The 22,356-nt window shown below is 36.0% G+C and overlaps 1 protein-coding gene across 1 annotated transcript in view; it reads left to right on the forward strand.

Moving 5' to 3' along the window:
* PLCL2 (phospholipase C like 2) overlaps positions 1 to 22,356 on the forward strand; it is a 99,439-nt gene that overhangs the window by 67,646 nt on the left and 9,437 nt on the right. The window contains exons 5-6 of the mRNA XM_041411412.1: positions 7,793 to 7,868; positions 21,819 to 21,928. Coding sequence (XP_041267346.1) covers positions 7,793 to 7,868; positions 21,819 to 21,928 — 186 coding nt within the window. The remainder of the gene's footprint in view (positions 1 to 7,792; positions 7,869 to 21,818; positions 21,929 to 22,356) is intronic.

The raw sequence follows: 22,356 nt of genomic DNA on the forward strand, positions 1-22,356 counted from the left end.
AAAGGGTTTATTGTCCTTGGGTACATAGGTTGGAAGAGAGCTGCTGATTATTATATTTACTCTGTCTTCAACCAAGTCTTTCTCACATATTTGACTCATGAGGAATTAAGAACAGATAGTTCTCTTTAATGGAGGACTTGTGGACTGTTTGCTCCTTTGGTAAATTTTCTTAAACTGGGGGAAATGAATTCATTTTGGGATGCTGCAGAATTAAGAACAGACTATGTCCTATTTTTTCCTCAGGCCTACAAGAATTAGTTTTGGTAAGTGGATTTCATATCTTTTGATCCTGCAAAGTATTATGGATAATCTTGTCTTGCTTCTTTCTGAAGAAAAAAAAATTTCCATGTATGCGTTTTTAGAATATAAAACATTTCAAAAAGAGGTGAGAGAGGAAAGGTAGGCTGAAAAAGTGAAACCATGAGTCTGTTCTGATGTTTTTCCCACTTAAATGGATAAAATGCCACTGTTGGGTACAGTATTACATAATTTTTATCATAATATGCTAGTGAATTCAGTAAGCGTAATGGAAATTTTATCTGCTTTTTTTTTTTTTTTTTTTTTTTTTTTTTTTTTTTTGCAAGAGGGCAGTGGTTTAAAATCTAAAAAGAATCATAATACTTGATTATATCATTACATTAGTTATGCTTGAGGAGAGGTGATCCTTCCCCTCTATGCAGTGCTGCTGAGGCCACACCTGCAGTGCTGTGTCCTGTCCTGGGTTCCCCAGTGCCAGGGAGGCATGGATGTGCTGAAGTGTCAAACAGAGGGCCACTAAGGTGATGGAGCATCTCTCCTACACAGAAAGGCTGGGACAGCTGGGACTGTTTAGTCTGGAGGAAGGAAGGCTGAGGAGGATCTTATCAATGTGTGTAAATGCCTGAGGAGAGGGTGCAAAGAGGCCAGAGATAGGCTGTTTCCATTGGCGCCCAGTAACAGGAGAAAAGGCATGAAATGAAAACCAGGAGGCTCTGTCAGAACATCAGGTAACACTTTTTGACTGTAAGGGTGACTGAACATTGGAACAGGTTGCCCAGAGAGATTGTGGAGTCTCCAGCTTTGGGGATACTCAAAAGCCATCTGGACATGGCCCTGGGCAGCCAGCCATGGTAAGTGGCCCTGCATGAGCAAGGGGGTTTGGACCAGATGACCTCCTGAGGTCCCTTCTAACTTCAGTAACTCTATGCTTCTGTGCTAAATTTATTTTCTTGTATAGTTGAAGAAATATTTTCTAACTTAGACAATGCATTTGCTAAAAATCTCACTGCTTTGAAGGAAATTTGGTTGGATATAATGAGTCCTCTGTGTAGAGAAGTAGCAGTTAGCAGCTTGATTTTCTTACATTGGTACTTTGAACTGTATTTGGATAGGAGAGAGATCAGCTTTTGTTTATAGAGCTTTGAACTTTCTGTGCAAAACCACATCTGATGTTTAACTATAAAGAGGTTAATGTTGATTGTTGTCTTGAGCCAGAAAGCTCAGTTATTTTGACTGGAGATGTCAACTTTACTATAATTCTTTTTTACATAGAGTCATTTAGGTTGGAAAGCACCTCTGGAGATCATCTAACCCCAGCCCCTTGCTCAAAGCAGGATCAGACAGAGCAGGTTGCCCAGAACTGTGTCTAGTTGGCTGTTAAATATCACCAAGGGTAGAGACTCCACAGTCAATCTGGGAAAACTCTTCCAGTGTTTTACCACCCAAGACTCTCCCTAAGCTTTCTCTGCTCCAGGCTGACCAGTCCCAGCCCTCTCAGCCTCTATTCATATAAAAGATTCTCCAGTTCCTTAAGTCTCTGTGGCTCTGTGCTGGACAGTAGTCCATGTATTTCTTGTACTGAAAACCCCCAAACTGGGATGAATGCTCCAGCTGCAGCCTCACAAGTAAGAGATTGGAAAAACTCAGCATGGCTTTACAAAGGGGAAATCAGGCTTAGCCAGTGTGTAGCCTTCTACAACATGGTGACAGTCTTGGCAGGGCAGAGGGAAGCTGTGAGTGGTTTTTTCTTGGTAGAAGTCAACTTCTGTTGTTTATGGTGGTCTGTTAGAAGTTGGATGTTTCAGAATTCTTTTAGTGTGGTGTCCACACTGTTAGAACAATTCATTTGAGCTGTGAGATTTGCAATCTGATTTTACGGTAATTTCCTTTCTTATTTGGTATAACACCATTCTTCTCCAGTGGAAAACAAAAGCCAGCACATATAGTTTAAAACAACTCCTTATGTGGCTGCAGAGCAAGCTGACCGTGGCAGTTGTCACTGAAAGGACTAAGAACTGTTCATCTGCTTGTTCCTGTGCCACAACAAAGATGCCTTCTGGTGCTTTGATATTGAATACTGGACTGCTTGGGTACAGTTTATGCAGACATTCAATTAGAGCTGACCATGTTTTGTTTGAGGTCCTGGTACCTATCGTGGTTCTTGAGGGCAAGGAGTTTATAAGGAGTCCCTACCGGAGTTCCTTTCCTTTCTGTTACTGCTTGGGGCAATGGTAGCAGCTTCTGATCCTCACTATGTAACACATCTTTTGTGTTACACACTTCTTTTGAAGTGGTGCAGATGCTATTAGCAGTTTGGGATGCCCTGTGTTTGGTTTCCTATTTTTGCAAAGTGCTATTTGATATTGGTGCTATTTGTACCATCCTGGGCTTAATAAAAATGTCTAGAAAATGCAAATTACATGTTTAATACTGCTGTTAAGAGCTCCAGATTGGCCTCTGAATACTAAAGATACATACATTTATTAGAAATGGTGTAGTTTGTGATTTCAGAAATATATCTAATATGCAGAGGTTTGGATGAAAGTAGAATGTGAGTGCTATTCTAATGAAGATTTGATTTATACCTACTTTAAGTATGGTTTCAGGTTTGCTGTTGGAATGTAGGTCTAGCACTATTGGCAACACATTTACAGATGTCCGAATTTAAATGTGTGGTCTGCTTTTCTTGCTAAAAATAACTTTCATCCTTAATGTTGCAGTTGTGTCAGTGAAGGTGTTTTCTCTCACTGAGTTTCATCAGCCAGACACAGTTTATAATTGGTTGAGTTTTCCATTTTAAAATACAGCTGATGTCTTCTTGTGTGCTACCAACCAGTTCCAAATGCAGAGGATTGGATAAATCCTGGGGTTTTTGAAAGATTTCTTTCCCAAGGCCTGTGTGTTAAATGTGATATTTAAAATATTTATGGTTGAGTTCAGTTACATATTTTCCACAAGCTGAGAGCATAAACAGAATGTTTTATCTTTTACCAGAAGACCTGTCTGTGTGAGCCTAGTAGAAATAAATCTTGTTCAAATTCAGCTGAAATTAAAGAAATGGTTTGAAATACTTTCATGTGCACATACATGTGAGCACTTGCATTGATCTACATGGTGTTAGTTCATAGCACTTAACTCTTTCATAAAACAACAAATCAGACAACAAACACAGAAACATTAAAAAACTGTCCTAAAGGGTAGTCTAGACATTTATTTATATAATTTTAAGTAACCATCTTAATGAGAGAGTTCTGTTTTGCTGGGAAGGAGGATAGATTTTTTTCAGTATATGAGTTTTTCACTTGGTTTGTGAGGACAGCATCATGTAAGTGATGAACTGTTAACAATACAGTTCCATATGTTTGAAGCAAAAATTATGATTTCTGACCATCGTCATTGGCTTTTTAAGGTAGGAACAATGTATATAATAATACAGGTCTCCAATCCTCATTGAGAATTCTAGACTAATAATTTAGTATTTATTTCTGAACAACAACAATAATGATGATCATAATAATAATAATCATAAAATATCTTTCTTGGCATTTATTAATTTGTTACAATAACTAGGTAAAATGCTTGCATGATTTATCCAATAGAGTTTGAGGAATACAACAAATAGATCAAACTATTAACCTGGCCTCTGCAAAAATGTGATGAGTTCAAGGCACATAAAGCATACCATTCTGCATTTCCCATTTTCCACTGACCAACAAAAAAAATAGGCTAGTCCAGTCTGTAATGAGTACCTGAGAAGTTCTCTGGTCATGCTGAGGTTGGGGTGTGGTGGTGGGGTGGGAATTGAGAGGAGAGTTGAAGCAATTTCAGCATTATATCTTGCAAGTTCTATATTTAAAATACATTTTTGGGTATTTTGAATCTTTACTTCTAGAAAAAAAAGCAACATAGGTTAGAAATGTGAGTCAGTATTGTAAGAGGCTTGCTAGAAAATATAGCTTACTAAACGTCATGTAGCATGTGTTCTTTTCTTGAATATGCATGGATAATTTGCATTACATTTTTAATGATCAAGGGGCAGCTGGTTGTTTCCTATTACATTTGTTTCTATTTCTCTTTCCAGATTTGTCAGTGATAATATTGTAGAAATTGGATGTGGTTACAAAGTTATCGATTGGCTTGTTCAATATAGACTAGTTTAGTGTAAAGCAGATTCTTCCTGGTCTTTCTCCTCAATTTCCACATGTAATTTGCCTTGAGATTTCATGTCTTACTCTGCTGTGGACATAGTGTTTTTCATACTGAAGTTCCTGCTTACTCATAATGTTCTATTTCACTTTTATATCAATCACACATATACATACCAGTATCATTTGGATTAGGCTAATTTTCTGGTTAAATATAGGCATTTATACATAGTTGTTCCATATGCTGCTTCTACCAAAAGTCTTTCAGTCTCTGTGAATGTCTATATAGGTGTTTTCATGAGGATAAAACTTTGGCTTGAACACTGGAAAGAATTCATATGTTCAAACACTCCATAACAGTAATTTAACAAATAGCTGAATCCATACTAAAAGATTACTGTGGGGTGAAGAGCAATGTAAAAATAAAATTTTCAAGAACCAATACTATTACTTTATTAATCAAGCACAACTAGAAGGTGACACCTACTCATGCACACGGCATACTGCTCCATTATTTTCTTAGGGAAGGACACTTGAAAACTGGGGTGTTCCATAATAGGGGTGTTTCATGATTGAATGGTAGTGGCAGTCAACCCCTGAATTATTGCTAGCTGAGCCAGTTTTGCTCTGCAGTGCTGTTAATCTTAAATACAGCTTTGTACGTATTTTAGAGACCAAAGATAATGAAAGTAACTGTTACTGGTCTCGATAATATAAAAGTAGATATTAGAATAATTTCTGCCACATGAAATGCCATTTTCCTTCGGAAGTTGCAAAGAGGGTATTCCTTTTGATCTGAGGGTATTTAGCAGCTTTCAGTTCTGGAACTGTGAAATATGAAATTGGCATGTTATAAATTCTTCAGTGTTAGCCTGACCAAGATGAAAGAACACTAATATAGTGATTAGTTTCTTTTTCTTTCATCTGCAGAACTAGTAAAACTTTCTTGTTTTTTCAATACAGAAAGTAAACAAAAAAGCAGTAATGTAAGCATTTTTATTCATCTTAGAATTCTCTTATTTCTGAAAATCAGTGCAGTGTCTCAGAGTAGGTTTTCTAATCAGCTGAGACTTGTTCTCCGCTGCTTCTAAATTATCTGATGTTCATGTAGGGCATACAAAGGAAGCAGAGCAGTTCTGACTCTGGAATTGGACCTAAATTGAGGTGACTTAGAAATTATGTTATTAAACTCATGGGGTCAGGAAAACAGAGTAGGGTGGTTGTAATATTTCTTACAATTCCTTCAAAACAAATGCCTTGAACAGGCAGCACAGTTTTTCTCTTTTTTTGTGAACTCCAGTCAAAAGAGTGCTCAGGTGAAGGGACTCGTATTGATAGGGAATCCCTCTCTAGTCCTTATTGTTGTGTATTAGCATCCCAGAAAAACCCAAGAGCCATATGTGCTCAACATTTCATTTTTCAAGGTGATTTTCAATTCAGAGAACCCCGCTTTACAGTTTCCTTTAATCTAGTTAGCAAAAAAATAACATCAGCTATTGGAAGTATGCAGCTGACATCAGCTGTGTTTTGGTTCTCTCCGTTTAAATTCATTGCAGAATTCATTGCAGAAGCAAATGTGTTATGTGACATACATACTGCAACAGGTAAATCCTTCCCTGTCAAGCAAATTTACAGTGATCTTATTTCAATTTGTGAATTCTGTTTTAGAGACTGAATAGTAATGAAACACAGTGAAATGGGGCTTTCTCCATGACTGATTAGGAATAGTCAGTTTGCAGTGCTCCCTATGTGAGTGAAATATAGTATTCTCTTATTACATTGTCTTCAAATTGTTACACTTAAATAGTATTCAGCATAATTCTATTTATAGGTTGCTTTTGCTTGAGTTAAAATTGATATTTATATTCAAAGAACAATCCAGTTTAAACTGGGGTAAGCTAAATTTTTTCATTTGCAGCTTAGCAACCTGATCAAGTTATTTTTACTTCCTGTATTATAATTTACATTTATTTAAAGCAACCCCGACAACTGACATAATATAAATCAGGCTAAGTAGATACTTTAAATACAGATTAATTGGGAAGTGAGGATTAAATTAAATTATCTAGTATGATGACCTCCATGTACTCTAAAGTTGCTTTTTTACATGCTGTTTGTGTGTAGCATGAAGTAAAAATTCAGGGTTTGCATCATTTTCTTTGTTGGCTCAAACTGAAATAATAGAAATAGAACTAGAATTATTTTTAAATGCTTTGTCATTTGTTTAAACCAGATTATGTGCAGCTGACAGTTACAGAAGCCTGTAGAGTAGTTTGTCTGTGCAGGTGTTTTTCCTTCTCACTTGCTTGCACACATGTCATGATCAAAAATCTGAGACTTGCTTGCCTGCTTCTCAAAATTGATTTATGCCTTACTTGGAGCAATGTTCAGAAAAACAGCCTCAATGTCATTCAGCTGGAGAGGGCTCCTTCTAATACATGTGAGGAAGTCATGCCTCTTACAGCAATTTTTCTCTGAGGAAGAGTGTTAGAGAGGTTTAGGCTTTTTTTCCCCTGTAACATTCCTTTTTCCCTGTAACATGCTTTTATGGGGAGGAATGTTCCTCCTCATAAAAGGAAATTGTGGTCTCCTTCCTAAGGAAAAGCATGTTCCACATGAACACCCACATAAGTAACATGTCAAAAATTTAGTCATTGTTTTAGGGGAGAGAAAATTGTCTACTTGAGTGGAAACCAGAGATGTCAGTGGGGAAGGTGTGAAGCAGAGTTGTTACTTCTCAGTACATACCCTAGGCTGAAAATTCTGCACAGTTCCATCTTAGCGCATTCAGCTGGGATTCCCTGAAAGGCTTTTTGTTTAGAAAGATCAGCTAAAGGAATAATTTATTTTTCCTATCCTCCACCACCAGCCTCAAGTGATTTGTTTTCTCCCATAAAGCATTGTCTTATACATAAGTGCAGGTCTAGCCACAGGAGGAAAAATGTAGAGGAAAAAATCTGGAAAAGCAATGGAATGATGCCTGGGAAAAAGGATGCACTGGGTCATGAGTGATCATCATCCTGAATGTTGGAATGAATGAGGAAGAGGAAAATTGCATCCAGGTTATCTCAACCAAGCCACCAAAAGTGAATTGCCTGGTTGTATCATTTCCAGCTGCTCTGATAGGCAGTGAACTGTGGAGTAGACATTTTGCTTCAGTATTCACAGGTCCCAGCCCAAAATCATTGTATTTTTTATGGCTTTATCCTATGTTTAGGGCACTTCTCTGCCTCATTATGACCAGGAAAAGGAGTGTATTCATTATGTTAACGATAAATATTACTTTATAGATTTGAGTTCAATTTTAAGCATCATTTACAGATTAAAAATTTTAAGTAAAAATTTAATTTTACTGATATTCTGTATATTTTAATTTATTTTTTCTATAGATGATTCACACCATCAGGACTCTGGTTGAAAATACAGATAGCTTATATGAGAAGATAGTACAGTGTCAGAAAGCAGGTAAGTACAAGCTGCTTTTAAAAAATATTATACAGAACTTACTGCATTTTTTTTATTTTCCAAAACTTATGATCAGTATTTAACTGCAGCAAAAAAACCCAAAAACCCAAAACATCCAAAACCCAACAACGAAACAACAAAAAACAAAAAATATAAAAAAAGATTACTGTAATTTAGGCACATCCAGTAAGAGTGAAAAGACATTTCAAGTAATAAAAAGCAAAGATTCATAGAATTACATCTTGAATTGGAAGTTGCAGGTATTTTATACATGGACAGTAGCTTGTCAGTATAGTTATTTCTATAAATGAAAACACAAGGTTACAGGAAGCAAAGAGAATGATCTTCATACTGAAATTTTTAAACTCCTCTTTCTCTATGTGAGAACTTTTCTTCTTTTGTTGTGGTGGCCCAATGTCTTCAGGAGCCTTAGTAAAACTTGAATTGTCAGAAGAACATTGCCTTCTGATAATTATGTGGCAGTAGTTCAGATGTTTGGTTCCTGTATTTCTTTAGATCTGTCGGGTGGATGCCCTCTGGTTCTGTGTTGTTCCCACAAGTTCTCTGAAAGGCTTCCTGGGTCTGATGTAGATTTGAAATAGATGATATAAGTACTTCTTGACCCCTTCACAAACTGACCCTTTTTTAACATGATGTTTTGTAACAGTTTTCTCATTTGGACACAACTGAGTTTTGAAGGTTTCCTGCTTGTTTTGATAACACGTCTGACCTTGTTGTTTAAACATACTTGTTTTCTTTTGAACTTTTAACTGTTTTATAAATAATGTTACAAATGTGCTCAAAGTGATGCATTGCATTTTGCATCAGAAACAGGAATGCTGCCAAAGACTCAGCCAAAGCATTTACTGACATGGTTTACATGACTCAATTGGAACAAAAGCTTTTTATATACAAATGCATTTTTATCTGCCTCATCTTTAGCATCCTGTAGCTCCTGTTGTCTTCCGTGATTTTGTTCCATTCTTTGATTTGCTTCTCTGCTCTCCTACAAATTCTAGTCTCTTTTTTTTGTTTCTTTTCCCAAAAAAAAAAAAAAAAAAAAAAAAAAAAAAAAGCTCTTACACCCTCAGCCTTCTTTTACAAACTCTCTCCTATTAACCCTGGCTTTCAGATCCCACTTGGAATTTCCACATCTCTCCTTGATTTACAGCATATACTCCTCAGACACTGTGAACTTTTGTCAAACCATAGGACTGTCAAAATACATGAAAATTTTAAGTTGCCCTATTTACTTGAAGTTGTCAAACATAAATACCATGAGTGACAAAATATTACTTCACATACCTTATTGATAGATGCAGAGATTTATCTAAAATACTGTCGTGGTTTTGGCTGGGATAGTTATTTTTCTTCCTGGCAGGTGGCAGGTATGGGACTGTGTTACAGAGTGCTTTAAAATGGGGCTGATAATGCAGAGATGTTTTTTGTTGCTGCTGAGCAGTGCTTACACAGGATGATGTTTTTCTTTGCTTGTGTGCACAGCTTTTGCTTTACCCATTAAAGTGTCTTTATCTCAACCCACAGGTTTTCTCACTTTTACTTTTCTGATTCTCTCCCCCATCCCACCCAGCAGGAGTAAGCAAATGTGCAGCACTTGGTTGCTGGCTGGGGTTAAACCACAGAGGCACCAAACACAAAATGTATTGTGCTGTTGTGAGGACATTGCCTGGTAGATGAGTGTGCTTGCTTCTTAAATCATCTCCCAGTTATGTGGTGAATAGTGTGCCTTAATTTTTTAGTGTCACCAGTGTCTTAAGCAGTTTAGATCCTTGGTTAGAGGTAAGGCAAAAGCTAGTTGCCCAAATTTTTTTATCTTAGAATTTTTGCTTTTTAGAGAAGACTGCTTTCTACTAGCTCATATGGATTCCTGTAAACTTTCATATATGTGACTTTCTTGAGTCTTAACCACCTTATTTTACATGAGGGACAGTTGGGTCCAGGAATCCTTTGCTTAAGAATGCTAAAGACTTAAAGCCTGTGCTAAATAGTGGAGATTTTGATCTCCTTCAAATGAGAACCCTCCAGCATGGTGACATAAGCCTAAATATGGATTATGTAATAGATCCTTCTATTTAGGACAGCTCCAGCCCTGCAGGGTCAAGGCATTTTTTTTAAGATGAATGAGCTGAACTGAATTACCTTTTAGTGTCAATGGGTTTGGAAGATTATCTTATGACTAATTGATCTCATGATCTCAGTAGATGCTACTTGAATTACGAGTAAAAGATACATTTTCTTATGTAGTTTCTGGATAAGGCAAAATCATGCCTTTGTCTGGCCTTTTTTCTTCTGTGTCTCAAAGAGTGAAAAAGCTGCTAAAATAAGAAGTACACAAGCTGCCAATAAGCAATAAATTTTTGTTGTCATAACCAGGCTTATAAGAGAATTTTGTTAAATAGGCAAAGTAGATTCACTCTATTGAATTGTTTTCTATTTTAAGTTTAATAATAAGACTTTTGGCCTCCTACAGAATTCAGACCTAATTTGGAAATAAATGCAGTATTATTTCCTTGGTTGATAGCTTTTTGGATAAGTAAAGATACAATTACTGAGATGGCTATTTTCAGAATTCAGGTTTTTTGCTATTAATATTCTCTGAGCACATTTAACTATAAACATCTCTCCTAATTTTGGTTCTTTAAAATTAAATCATATTGAAAACCTCTCTGTTTTCTTCATATCAGCATATTAATTTCAGCTCAACACATTGTTATTAGTTAAGTAGTTATTGAAAGTATTTTAGATACATGAATAATGAAAAGATATGAAAACATGATATTGCTTTGCTTCCCAGTGTACTTTTCTTCTTTTCAGAATTAAAAAAAATCCACATAACTTCAAGATGACTGCAGTGCCATTTATTTTGTTGCTATTAAGCCAGTTAAAGATGCTGCAAGAAAATAGAATCTAGGTGCTAAAGTGAATTTGAAGATAATCTGGTCCATTCCCTGAATCTCTTAGAGTCCTAAAATGGTCCTGTATCTTTATTAGAGTAAAGAATTTGAATGTTCAGGTCACCTTACCCCACTTACAGCCTCCTTTATACTCAAATCACATAATTCCTGAACTCCTCTTTTGAATCTTCTATTGCATTTTTTCCTTTATAATTCAAATACTGTCTGAGCTCATCCCTGGTTAAAAGAGAGAACCATGACTTAGGAATTCATTTTGTTGTTCAGCAGTGGAAGCTCAGCAGAATATTCCAAATATTCATTAAATTATGGGGAGTGATAATTACCAAACACAGCTTGCTGGTGATGAAGAACTACTGAACTTAATCAAATGTAGATATGACTGGAATATTTTTGAATAACCTGGTGTGGTGGAAGGTGTTCCTTCACCTGGCAGAGGGTTTGGATGTAGATGAGCTTTAAGGTCCCTTCGAACCTCAAACCATTCTATGATTCTATAATCTTGGGAAATATACAGTCAGTAAGGGTAAATTTATGAGTGTCAGGGAAAAGATAGCCTTGACAATACCTGCAAGGAGTGATCTCTGAGGTTTCTATACTAATTCAGAAAATGAAGTTATTGTATAGAGTTCTAGCAGTGTCAGTTTAGTGTTAATATGATGCAGAAATGTGTATTTCAGCACAGTTTACTCAAACTAAGGATGAATTAATTTTTAAGAATTCAGATTCATAAAAAACATACATATTTCTTTCCATATGGTTTTTTTTTTTTTTTGGTAGGCATAGCCTACTCTAGGCATCTGTGCAGCCAGAATTCTTTTTCAGATTCTTGTTTTCTGGGCTCTCAGCTGCACTATTCTTTCTCTCCATTTGACCATCCTAGTTTTGCCTTATGCACGTCATTTTCCTGGCTGTTGTTTTGATGATGTCTGTCCCTGGATGGATTTTGGTATTTTTTTCCTCATTGTGCGTCAGGACTGAGCTGCTTTCTCTTTTCTTGTATTTGCTCATTTGGTAGCAAGAGTTTCCAGTGCCTGCTGGATTTTCAGTCCTTGTCATGTTGTCCCACAGGCTCTCTGTAAACATCTACCAGGCTACTTCCTTTGAATTTGTTTTTAAAATTATCCCACAGATATAGCTAGATTGACACATGTCCTCCTACCACCTTAACCAAAATAGTTTGCATTGTACTCCCCACTCTTCCTGTATCCATCTGTTCTCTTTCTTCCACATACTTTGATTCTGAGTTGTTGGAGCAGAGTCTGTCTTATTTGTGCCATCCGTACAGTGGCTGACTTTATTTAATAATGCAAGTAATGAATGACAGAGAAGGAGTGTATTTTCTAACATGTGCTTCAAAGCAGCCCTTCAGCAGCATCAGTAACAGGATATGGTTTCAGGAAAGGAAGTATCCAGCCATTCTGGATGCCATTAAAGAAAAACACAATACTCAGTATCTGTTGGAAAAAGGATAATCTGAGCTGCATGCAGAAAATTACTGGGATGATGGCCATACAAACACTTCAAATGCTTCTGGTAGTTGAAAATTAAAGGAATAAAATCAATTTTGTTTGAATAGTTGTACCTCTTACTTCCTCGCTGTTACTATTTAAGCTTTCCAGCAAAATGACACTTCCACTGAGCTGCTGAGCTTTTTTCCCTTACTGTTTGTTCAGGTTATTTGCATTTAAAGTTGATTTTTGACTCAGGTTCACCAAAATAAAACATGTAAGAAAAAATAATATTCTGGCAGATTGGATGATCCACTAGCAGAGCAAAAGAAATTTATATACTTAACTATTGAGGAGCACTTTTGACTTGGTATATAGGTGGGAAATTGAGTTTTTATTTAAGGTGTGAAAGGCAATGACTAGGTTCCCAATATTTCTGCAGTTATCCCTGACTTGAAAGAGAATTTATGGTTTTTATTGTTTGGGTACTGTCGAGTTCAGCAGAACATGTTAATCCATGTCGTCTGAAATACTGCCTCTCATCAGCAGGTCTTGACTCTTGGTTAGAAGCTATTGCATTTAAACTACTCTTCTGTAACTAGGGAGTGAAGGAATGCTGCTCTATCTGTTATTATTGGACTTTGCACTGAGAGTATTTAATTTTTTGACTGCCATCAGTAGGATGTGCTGATCTTCAAGTTAGATCTTTGATTTGGATCCATTGCTATATTTTTCATGAGATTCACTGTCAAATGAAAGGAATCTGTAATATTTATCACCATCACATAAACTCCAACATCACCTGCTATGGCTAAAACAGTACTTGGAGACCCCTCTCAGCCAGTCTGCATGCTTTTGAAATACCTGCTCTTCCTTGTTTTCTCTATGTTCTCATTTTTTAATCAGCCAGTTATCAAATTGTTTTAACTCTTTTCTCTACACTTGTCACAACATAATTTTCAATCTTTATTAGCACAATAGGCTTTTGCTGATTGTTAAGGAAAAAAAGGGTTTTTACCTGTTTTTTTTCTTGTTTGCTCTTTGTCCTGTCTACTCCCTTTTTTTGGTATTTTTTCTTCCTATTTGTCCTTTCTCATCAAATAACTCCACTCAGCCTCTCCAGGTACAGCTCACAGCAGCTCAGATTATACTGTCATTACATGTACTCCCTGGCTCTGAAACCTGTTCTCCTGTGCCTTGAATATTCTTCAAACCACATTCTACTGGGGAGGAGGGGAAGTGAAGAATTGCACTTAGATCAACTTAAATAGTATTAGTGAATAGGTGATGTGTCATTTTTCTTTATGCTCACATGTTTGTCACCATAGTTATTCACAGCAGTCATACATCACATTTTTCCTGTACTACTTCTCATACATAGCTCCCTGTAATACCTTGGATGGTATTGTTTTTTTTTTTTTTTTTGTGAATCTGATATGTTTTGCACATGGGTGGATGATTCCTTAGAGACATCTCATATACTTAATAATCTCACTCATTGGTAAAAGGGCAAATACTTGACCAGCACAGACTTTTGCCTTCCTCTCTTGAGTTTGCCCCTACACATGAAGCCTTTTTTCCCCCTCCTGTTAATGTAATGCTAGAAAAGAAAGAAGTTACATTTCTGTGGAAGTGTAAGATATTAATTACTATTGCCAGTGAAATACTGTGGGCTCAGCCTGATCTGAACACTGGGAAAAATTACAATGTGCCAGAAATAAATATCTTTATTAAGTCTGCACACCAACATTCAATAAAATCAGAAAGTTTTTTTTTTCAATGAAATCTCTCATTGGTCTCTCTTTGAGTTTCAAGACTGATAAACAAAAGATGGAAACATCAGTCTGTGAAAAAAAAAAATCCTCTCCTTTGTATCTCTTTTGCCCTTTATTGACAGTCATAATTCATTCTCATACATGTAGTGGCTGAACTTGACTCCCATTCAGAAATCTAGTCTATATTCACAGAGGGGTGAATTTGTAGAATAAAGTTTTCTGTACATTGGGGGTGGAATGCCATGAGTCAGTTTTCCAGAGCAACTGTTTTATTATGTGAAGGTTTGTTTCTCTGTGAATTTTGTAGAAGCGTTGTTTTGGTGCGGGTTTTATGAGTTTTAAAAGTTGATATTCTTTTTGTTGACTGTGGTATGTGGAAGAGTAATTTTACATAGGATTGTTCTTGAAAATGTTTGGAAGAGTGGAGCTGGTTACTTACCCCTTGGAAGTTGTAGCATAGATGTTACGTGTTTCCTCTTTTCAGCTTCTTACCAGCGTAAGCTTGGTACTGCGATTGCTATGAATCTCTTCCGATGGTGTTTCTTAAACAATTTAGTGAGCATCTTAAGTCCCCAGTGGCTCCCCAGCATTAAAGAAAGTCTCTTGTATGGAGAATTGTATTACTGTGATTGCACATGGGAGTCTGGACTGGAAGACTAAATACTAATTCATACGGAAGGATGGTGCTCGGCAGGCTGTGATTCCATTGTTATTTGGGATGTTGGAATAAGAAGGTTCTCTTAAGTATGCAATTTGACTTTACTGTTTTTAAGAATAATAGGACACTGGGCACTAAAACAGTTTTAAACCACCTAACTAGAGGCAGTACCTACATGTCTGTCTGTGTCTGAGGAACATTCCTACTTACTACAGAAGTAGTGCACAGTGCCAAAGAGGTCAAAGTAATTAAAAAATACTGAACAACTAATTAAGGTGCTTTTTTACAAGGTACAATTAAGACTGTCAAGTAATTATCTGAATATATTGAATGCAAATAATTCATGCCTTGAGCATCTTAAATCTGCAGCAAAATATTCTTTGAATCTGCCAAGAAATTCTGATTCTCTAGTTATGGCATAACATTTTTTCAGTGTCTTCAGTGGAAACTAAGTGTTTGGAGGTACTTCAGCATCTAATCTTTGTTCCTGCTAAGACTCATTTTTTTGCAGTTAGTAATGACTTTTAAAAAATACAGAGGTACACTAAGCATTGGTTTATGAAGGTTCATTTTAAATCTTTGTGTAAAGAATGTTACAAAACATATGAGAATTTACAAGTATAGTGACTTCTACTGCTTTTCTAACATGATGGATTTGATTTATTGTTGATATGGTCTGGTAGCCAGACTCTTTTCCCAATCTCTTTCTCAGATAAAATTAATTTTAAGAGGAAATTGCTTGTGAGGCTGAAATAGCTGACTGTTTAAGGAATGTAATCTAAAATAAAAATATTAAGAAACATATTTAATGTTGTAAAAAATTAAAGCTGTCACTTTCAAAGATGTGGTCAAGAGTAGCAGCTGTATAAGCAAATTAAATATTTATATGTGGAAATGAACACTTACAGCCTAAATACTTTCCTAGAATTTTTTGTTTCCTTTATTACCATTTAACCTACACAGTGGAGGAAGAAATATTTGAATATATAAACTGATTTCTTAGACTTTTTTTTTCTTGTAAAGAACAAATCTGTGTATGCAAATTATTCACAGCATCTTTGTAAGTGTTTGAATTGAATCTGCATAGTGGTAGACCTGCGAGGTGTGATAACCTAATCAAAAACTGTGAGGTATTTTCTTTACATTAAAATCTTTTTAATGATTATTTAATTTTATTTTGTATTTATAACTCTTTTGAAAAGTACTTAATTTAATTTTAAATCAAAGAGCTCTACCAGAAATGAAATAAACTATATTTGGCTTGATTGAATTTAAGTGCGTCATACCTGGAATATTACAAGTGTTTACTTCATATAGACATAGTCAGATTTTGTTTGTCACTCATTTCACGTTAGGCGTACTCAGTATATGCATTTATTGCCAGAGTTTCATCACTGTGCTTTTTCACTGATAAAGTTCTTTGTTAAGAGAAAAAACATAGCAGGAGGAGCCCACCTGCTGTGTAATCATGTGTCAGCTAGGTTGTAAATCATCTCTTGGCAAGAAAGCTTTCATCAAAGAAAACAAATGAGCATGTCAGGGAAAGATTTGGCTTTAGAAATACAGCTAAGCAAGTGTTGTGCTGGCTGTTTTGCTAAAGATTCCTTGAAAAATTAGTATCTTGGTTCTGAGTTAAAGAAAAGGTGTGAATTTTTTTGCTATAAACTGAGATTGTATGCCAGGGCTTTGTGAGGTGCCAGGGCTTTGTGATGTGCCAGGGCTTTGTGATAGGAGCTCTTACAAAAGCAGACAAGAGTTCCAGATGTTCCTGTGCTTGTACTGTACAGGTATGTACTCCAGTTTTCCACGTTTCAGTTTCTTTTCACATCTTTATTTTAATAAATGTGTAATTATCATCAGACAGTTCAAACAAATATACATATATTGTATGTAAAACCATAATTGCATGCAGCTCAGTGACCTAAGGCCACTTTCCTTTTTAATATATGCTTCTTAACTAGTTTAAAAATAACAGAATCACTTATGCTGCTTTATATAGTACATTTTAATGAATATCTTAAATATGGTAGTTTGGAACTATAGTGAGAGCCCAGTAGTGGGAGGAATTGCTAACCAGCTTCCAACAGGTGTTGTTTCTAGTTAGTAATTAAAGACAATGAATTTCATATGAAGTAGCGTCATTTTAAAGAAAGGAAGAACCTATTTTTCAAGCTAAATACAGTTGAAGATGAGTGTCTTTTATTAGTATCAAAAATGTTGCTTTTGAGGTATATCACCAAATAATATTTTTTGATGAAAATACAATGTTGGGATTACAACAATAGGCAGGGCATCTTTGTTCTAGCATTTTGAGCATCAGTAGAGCAATAACACTTATTTTAAGCTCATATGAATGTTGTAAGTTCTGAATGGTTTTGTATCTACTGAACATATTTGTGAAAAATTAAACACTAAGAATCCAGGACATAAAGCTGAAGTCCAGTCTGGAAGCTATTCTGACAGGGGATGACTCAAAATTATCATCCTGTCAAGACAATTATATTGCCTTGTATGCTTTATTTAGGAAAACTTCTTGTTATTAAAGCATGTCATGGCAATAAGATACATTGCTCTCTGTAATGTCATTTAGTCCTTGTAGAGATTATAAACATAAATGTTCCATCAGAATATGGCAAGCATAAGTCAATACAGGTTTGACATTCTGTGCATGGAACACTGTAAGCCATCCTGCAGCTGTTGAGAAAACACAGGACTGTAGGGTCCTTAATTCTGCTTCCCAGTACAGCTCTTGAAAATTGATCATGTCAAGCTATATTTTAAAATGAATATGAGTTTTTGATCTGAGTAATTTTCTCATTTTAAAGCTGATCACAGACCCACATCTACAATGGTAATACATTTTACATAAATTTTGATTTTGCTGGTGGACATCTGTTCTGATATTATCCTTTAGCTGCAGTGATCCTTTGAGGTCTGAGGTCTTACCTGACTGATCTAGAGTATCTAGAGAGCAATTGCTCCTCTTTTGGTTTTCTTTTTACAAGACTAACCAAGCAAATTTTTGTTAGTCTCAATGATACATGGTTCCTACTGCATCAAGTAACCTTACAGTGCTTCTCTTTTCTTCATGCCATTTGAGGTTATTGGGAATGGGAGAAGAGGATTGTCTGTAAAATTTCAGAGTAGCATCCTGGATGTAAGGTATTCCCAGAGGAATAAAGAAGTGTTAAAGCCATCTAATGCATTCCAGGGCTGTGGGAATGGGTCTGAGAGAGAGGGAAAAGCTGAGACAATCATGAAATTCAAACTAACCAGCATTCACTGGGGAACCAGAAAGAGATTCAGCATTGATGGGGAAAATATTATTTGGAAATACTGAAGGATTGCTTATGAGAATGCTTTAGGATAAACAAGTGTACTGCAGAGGAGAAGAACATGCTGTGAAATCTCTGGTTATGATTAGGAAAATTTGTCGGCAGTATTTTGTTCACTGTACAAACCTGCTGTTGAATCATGCTATTGCTGTTCTGTTACATACATTACAGTGTATTTACATGCCTTGCAGTAGTTGGGGGGGTGAATGTTTCACTGGAAAGCTGCTCTTTTTAATGTGGAAGACTTGAATCAGTTTTCATTTTGCAAATGCTTAGGAAATTGTATGGCTTCTGTCAGCTCAGCCTTACTTACGCAGCAATGACCAGACTTCTTAATGCAGGTTATGCAAACTAAGACCCCTTAGTACCCCCAAGCAGAAACTCAGAAGGGGACCGAATAATGATATTTGAAACCCCATCACAGTCACAGGCAGTAGAGTGAGCACAGAGAAACAAGTTAAAGAAAGCTGGAAAGTAGGACTAAGCCACTCAGTGTCACTTCAATCCCACAAAAGGTGGGATATCCACCCTTGGTGATATTGAACAGCCACCTCAACACAGTCCTGGGCCACCTGTTCTCTCTGATGCTGGTATTGAGCAACGGGGTGGGTCCAGAGCTGCCTTTCAACCTCAGTGATTCTATGCAAATAAGGATTTTAGTAAAGAGTTTCCAGTCAAAAGAGCTTTTTAGATCTGAGCTTTCTGGCTCAAGGCAACAATCAGTAATAATTTCATTGTAGGTAAATACATTTGTGCAGTGGGCAAAAATTAAAACAGAGAAAATACCATCCAAACAGAAGAGCACACATCCTATATATTCTTCGTGGTCACTCAGAAAGTTGTAAATTTCTTTACAATTAATCTTCCTTAACATCTGCCACAATAAATGGAAAATATGACTAACTTGTGCTTTCTTTGATTGAGGTGGTATATGGAAAAATATAATGGGTGATACATCAGGTTAATAGCATGCTTGTTATCATTCAAGAGCTCTCAGGCAGTTCAAAATTACTAATTGACTAATAAATCTAGAAGTAATTAAGCCTCATAAAAGTGCCTTATTTACTATATCTTAATGAGAGTGAGAGCTGAATTTTTATTTGCAAGGAGAAGACAGAAAATTGTGTATATAAAAAAGTAATTAAACATTGAATTTTCTTTGTAAGCATATCCTAAAGGCAAGTTTACATGGGTTTATATGGACATGTAAATTCTTTTATTAATTTAGCTGTAAATTGGAATGTCTTTCCTCTTTTTTCCTTTTTCTGTTATCTTGTAATAAGTTTAATTTTGGAATTTAACACTTGTGTTATTCCTTTGTCGTAGTTAAAGCATGAAATAATTCCAAGGCAAAGTGCAAGAAAACCAAGTGAGAACATACAAGATGAATGCCAAGAGAGACATAGTCAACAGTTAAATGTTGTGCTGCATTCATGCTCTAAAATTCAATTGTCCATATATTGTGTAGCAAATACAATTCATCCCTTTCAGCAGATGGAAACACTGAGACAAAGAGATGAAATAATTCATTTCAATCCATCAGGCAAGAGCTAGTAATGGAAGCGGAAATAAAATTCAAATTTACTTGTACCTGCTTGTGTGTTTAGGTTTAGTGCAGCATGATGATGAGGAGTTGGCCAGTCTGTGAGAGATGTTGAGGATGCCCCTATCAGTATCAGTATCATTGCTGTTTAAGCAGGAGGCACCTGTTAGCTTAGGTGACCTTCTATGTGTGACACATGTGACACGTGTATGCCCTGGTAGGATGATCTGACTGCTTCATTTTCTGAAGAAGGGTGATGAAGTGTTCCTGCCAACTTCCAAATGTACTTAGCTGGGGTGGAATGGCTTTGGCAGGACAGAAATGTATCATAGCATGAGTGTAGACTGGGCAGAGCAACACCACAGAAGGATGTCAGTGAACATAAAGGAGCTTTTCTGGCTGGCAGAATACATGGTCACCATTGTGTCCATGTCTGTGATATCGGGAACTTCGTATCCATCAAAATAATCTGAAATCTACAAAGCACCAATTCCACTTTCAACATGAAGGCGGTCAATATTATTCTTAATATCTTTCTGAGTGGCTTTAGTTCAAATTATTATCAATTGCTGACAAGCAATAATTGTTAAGATGGAAATGAGGTGCAGAACTTCAAATGTTTACCATTATGTCTAAAAATTCATTGTACAGATCAGAAAATCTGTACTGTTGTGATGGCTCTAGAAGTGTAATATTGTAAATAGGGATCTGTGTGAAATCTTTCCATAATCATATTGGAAGTTTATTATTTTGGTTTATATGAATGGGAAATGAATACTTAGAACAATGATGGGTTTATGAACTTTAATTTCTCACCTGTTTAGAAATCTGTTTTGGAGAAATATAAGATGAACATTATATTTGAGACAGCAGAGGCAGAGCTATAGAGAAGTGATTGAAATAAAAATTATACAGTATGTTAATTCAGGGAAAATATTTGCCATTTATTTTTCTTGTAGCAAAATTTAAAATAGCAAGAAAAGGTAGAAAGAACAATTTTGCCTTTCAAATGAATCTATGAATACCTTTTAAAATGTGTGTTTGTGTATGTGGGAGTAAGGTAAGGGAGTGTACAATGAAAACATTCAGTCATCTCTCTTTCTTTTAATGAGACACGAGTGTAGGATAAAGAGATTATGAAGAAGAGATAATGTCCTTAAAAGTCAGTCTTCTCTCAGATTGACAGCCAACCCCAGTTTATGTGCTTATTCATGGTAATAAAGTACATGTAAATTTTGAAGTACATACACTCACTGGGCAAACAGAAGATCACAATCAACATAGTTAAAAGTATAATTTGTGCTTTAACTGTTACATTCATAGGTCTATGTCACAACCACTTGCCAACTCTTGACCTCAAAATACCCTGTACATTATTAGAGATGGAGATCCTGGGAGCACAACTGAACTATGGCTTTCATAATCCATGAAATCCTTGTTAGGTAGTCCATGTTAGGTTGCCCTATGTACTTATGGAAGGACATTTGACTTCTCCTGTGTGAAGGAAACTTTTTAAAGTTTATTTTTATATGGCTTGTAACAGCAGCATGGAAAGCAAATTATGTTTCTGCTATCTGTGCAGTGTAAAAAACTTCGCTTGGTCTGCTCAGTGCTTTGATCAAGCTAATCTGAATTTTACCAATATTTTTTGATTTGGAGTTTGTCAGATACAGGTTTTGTGGACACAGTAGTTTACATGGTATGGTATAATGTCCTTGGCATTCCTTGGCAAGTTCATCTGCATTCTTCTTTCACAGTTATTCCTTTATTCTCAGAGATAAGGTGAAGTGTTTATTTTCTGGGCAGACTCCACCATATAAACTGTAAGCTGGACAACTGTGATATAAATGCATAAAAGAGCAAGGCACAAAATAAATTTGTTGGGCTAGAGTAGTTAAGGAAATTACTGTTTCCATCCTATAGCAACTATAAAAAGGTTTTTACATGTGGTACAACACATTCAGTTGTGCTTAGAGATTATATTTCCATAGGAAATAATTGCTGGGCTCCATCTTTGTATAGCAGTGAAGCACTAACAGGTGCTTCAGTGGTTTTCTACTTAGAGAGATTTGTATATATTGGCATGTTGTATAACGTTGCATCTTCCTACATCAGATAGATTTGTGCTTAAAGAATTAAATTTATGAAGTTTTTTCACTGTCTTTTTGCCTTATTAATTTCAAGTTGCTATCTCTGTTGATCACAAAAATGCACTAAAATAGATACTATATTTGTACCTCTTTTATTCTCTACAGCAATGGAGTTTCATGAAAACCTGCACAATATAGGAGCAAGAGAAGGCCTAAAAGAAAGAAAACTGCAAAAATCAGTAGAAAGTTTTACGTGGAACATTACAATTTTAAAGGTAATGTGTCTTCCTTTGGTTAGTTACTGTATTTTTCTGTTCAAAACTGTCGTTCTAATATTGTAACTGGTCATTACTCTGTGTCACAGTTCAACTGGATTTATTCACTTCTATAATCATGGTCCATTTGGTTTATATAACTTGAAACACAGCAGAGTCTCAATGGGACTTGTTATTCTCATGTAGTGTTATCGAAGCTTATTTCATTTAGTTTGTCTGACAATTTCTTCTTGCAGTCTTTTAACATTGGCAGGATTCTTGCTAATCTTTAATACCTGACTGAAACAATGAGTCTTGGCTTCTGCAAAGTGGCTCAGGCTGGAAGGCAGCTATGCCATTGTTTAAACCCTGTTTTGTAATTTGAAGGGGAATAAGTGTTAAGGTTAATGCAGTTACTGAAAAACAAAAGGGAAGCTGTTACTGCTGCA

This window comes from Onychostruthus taczanowskii, unplaced genomic scaffold (assembly GCF_017590055.1).
Source record: "Onychostruthus taczanowskii isolate IOZ18803 unplaced genomic scaffold, ASM1759005v1 scaffold36, whole genome shotgun sequence".
In the NCBI taxonomy this organism is placed as follows: Eukaryota; Metazoa; Chordata; class Aves; order Passeriformes; family Passeridae; genus Onychostruthus; species Onychostruthus taczanowskii.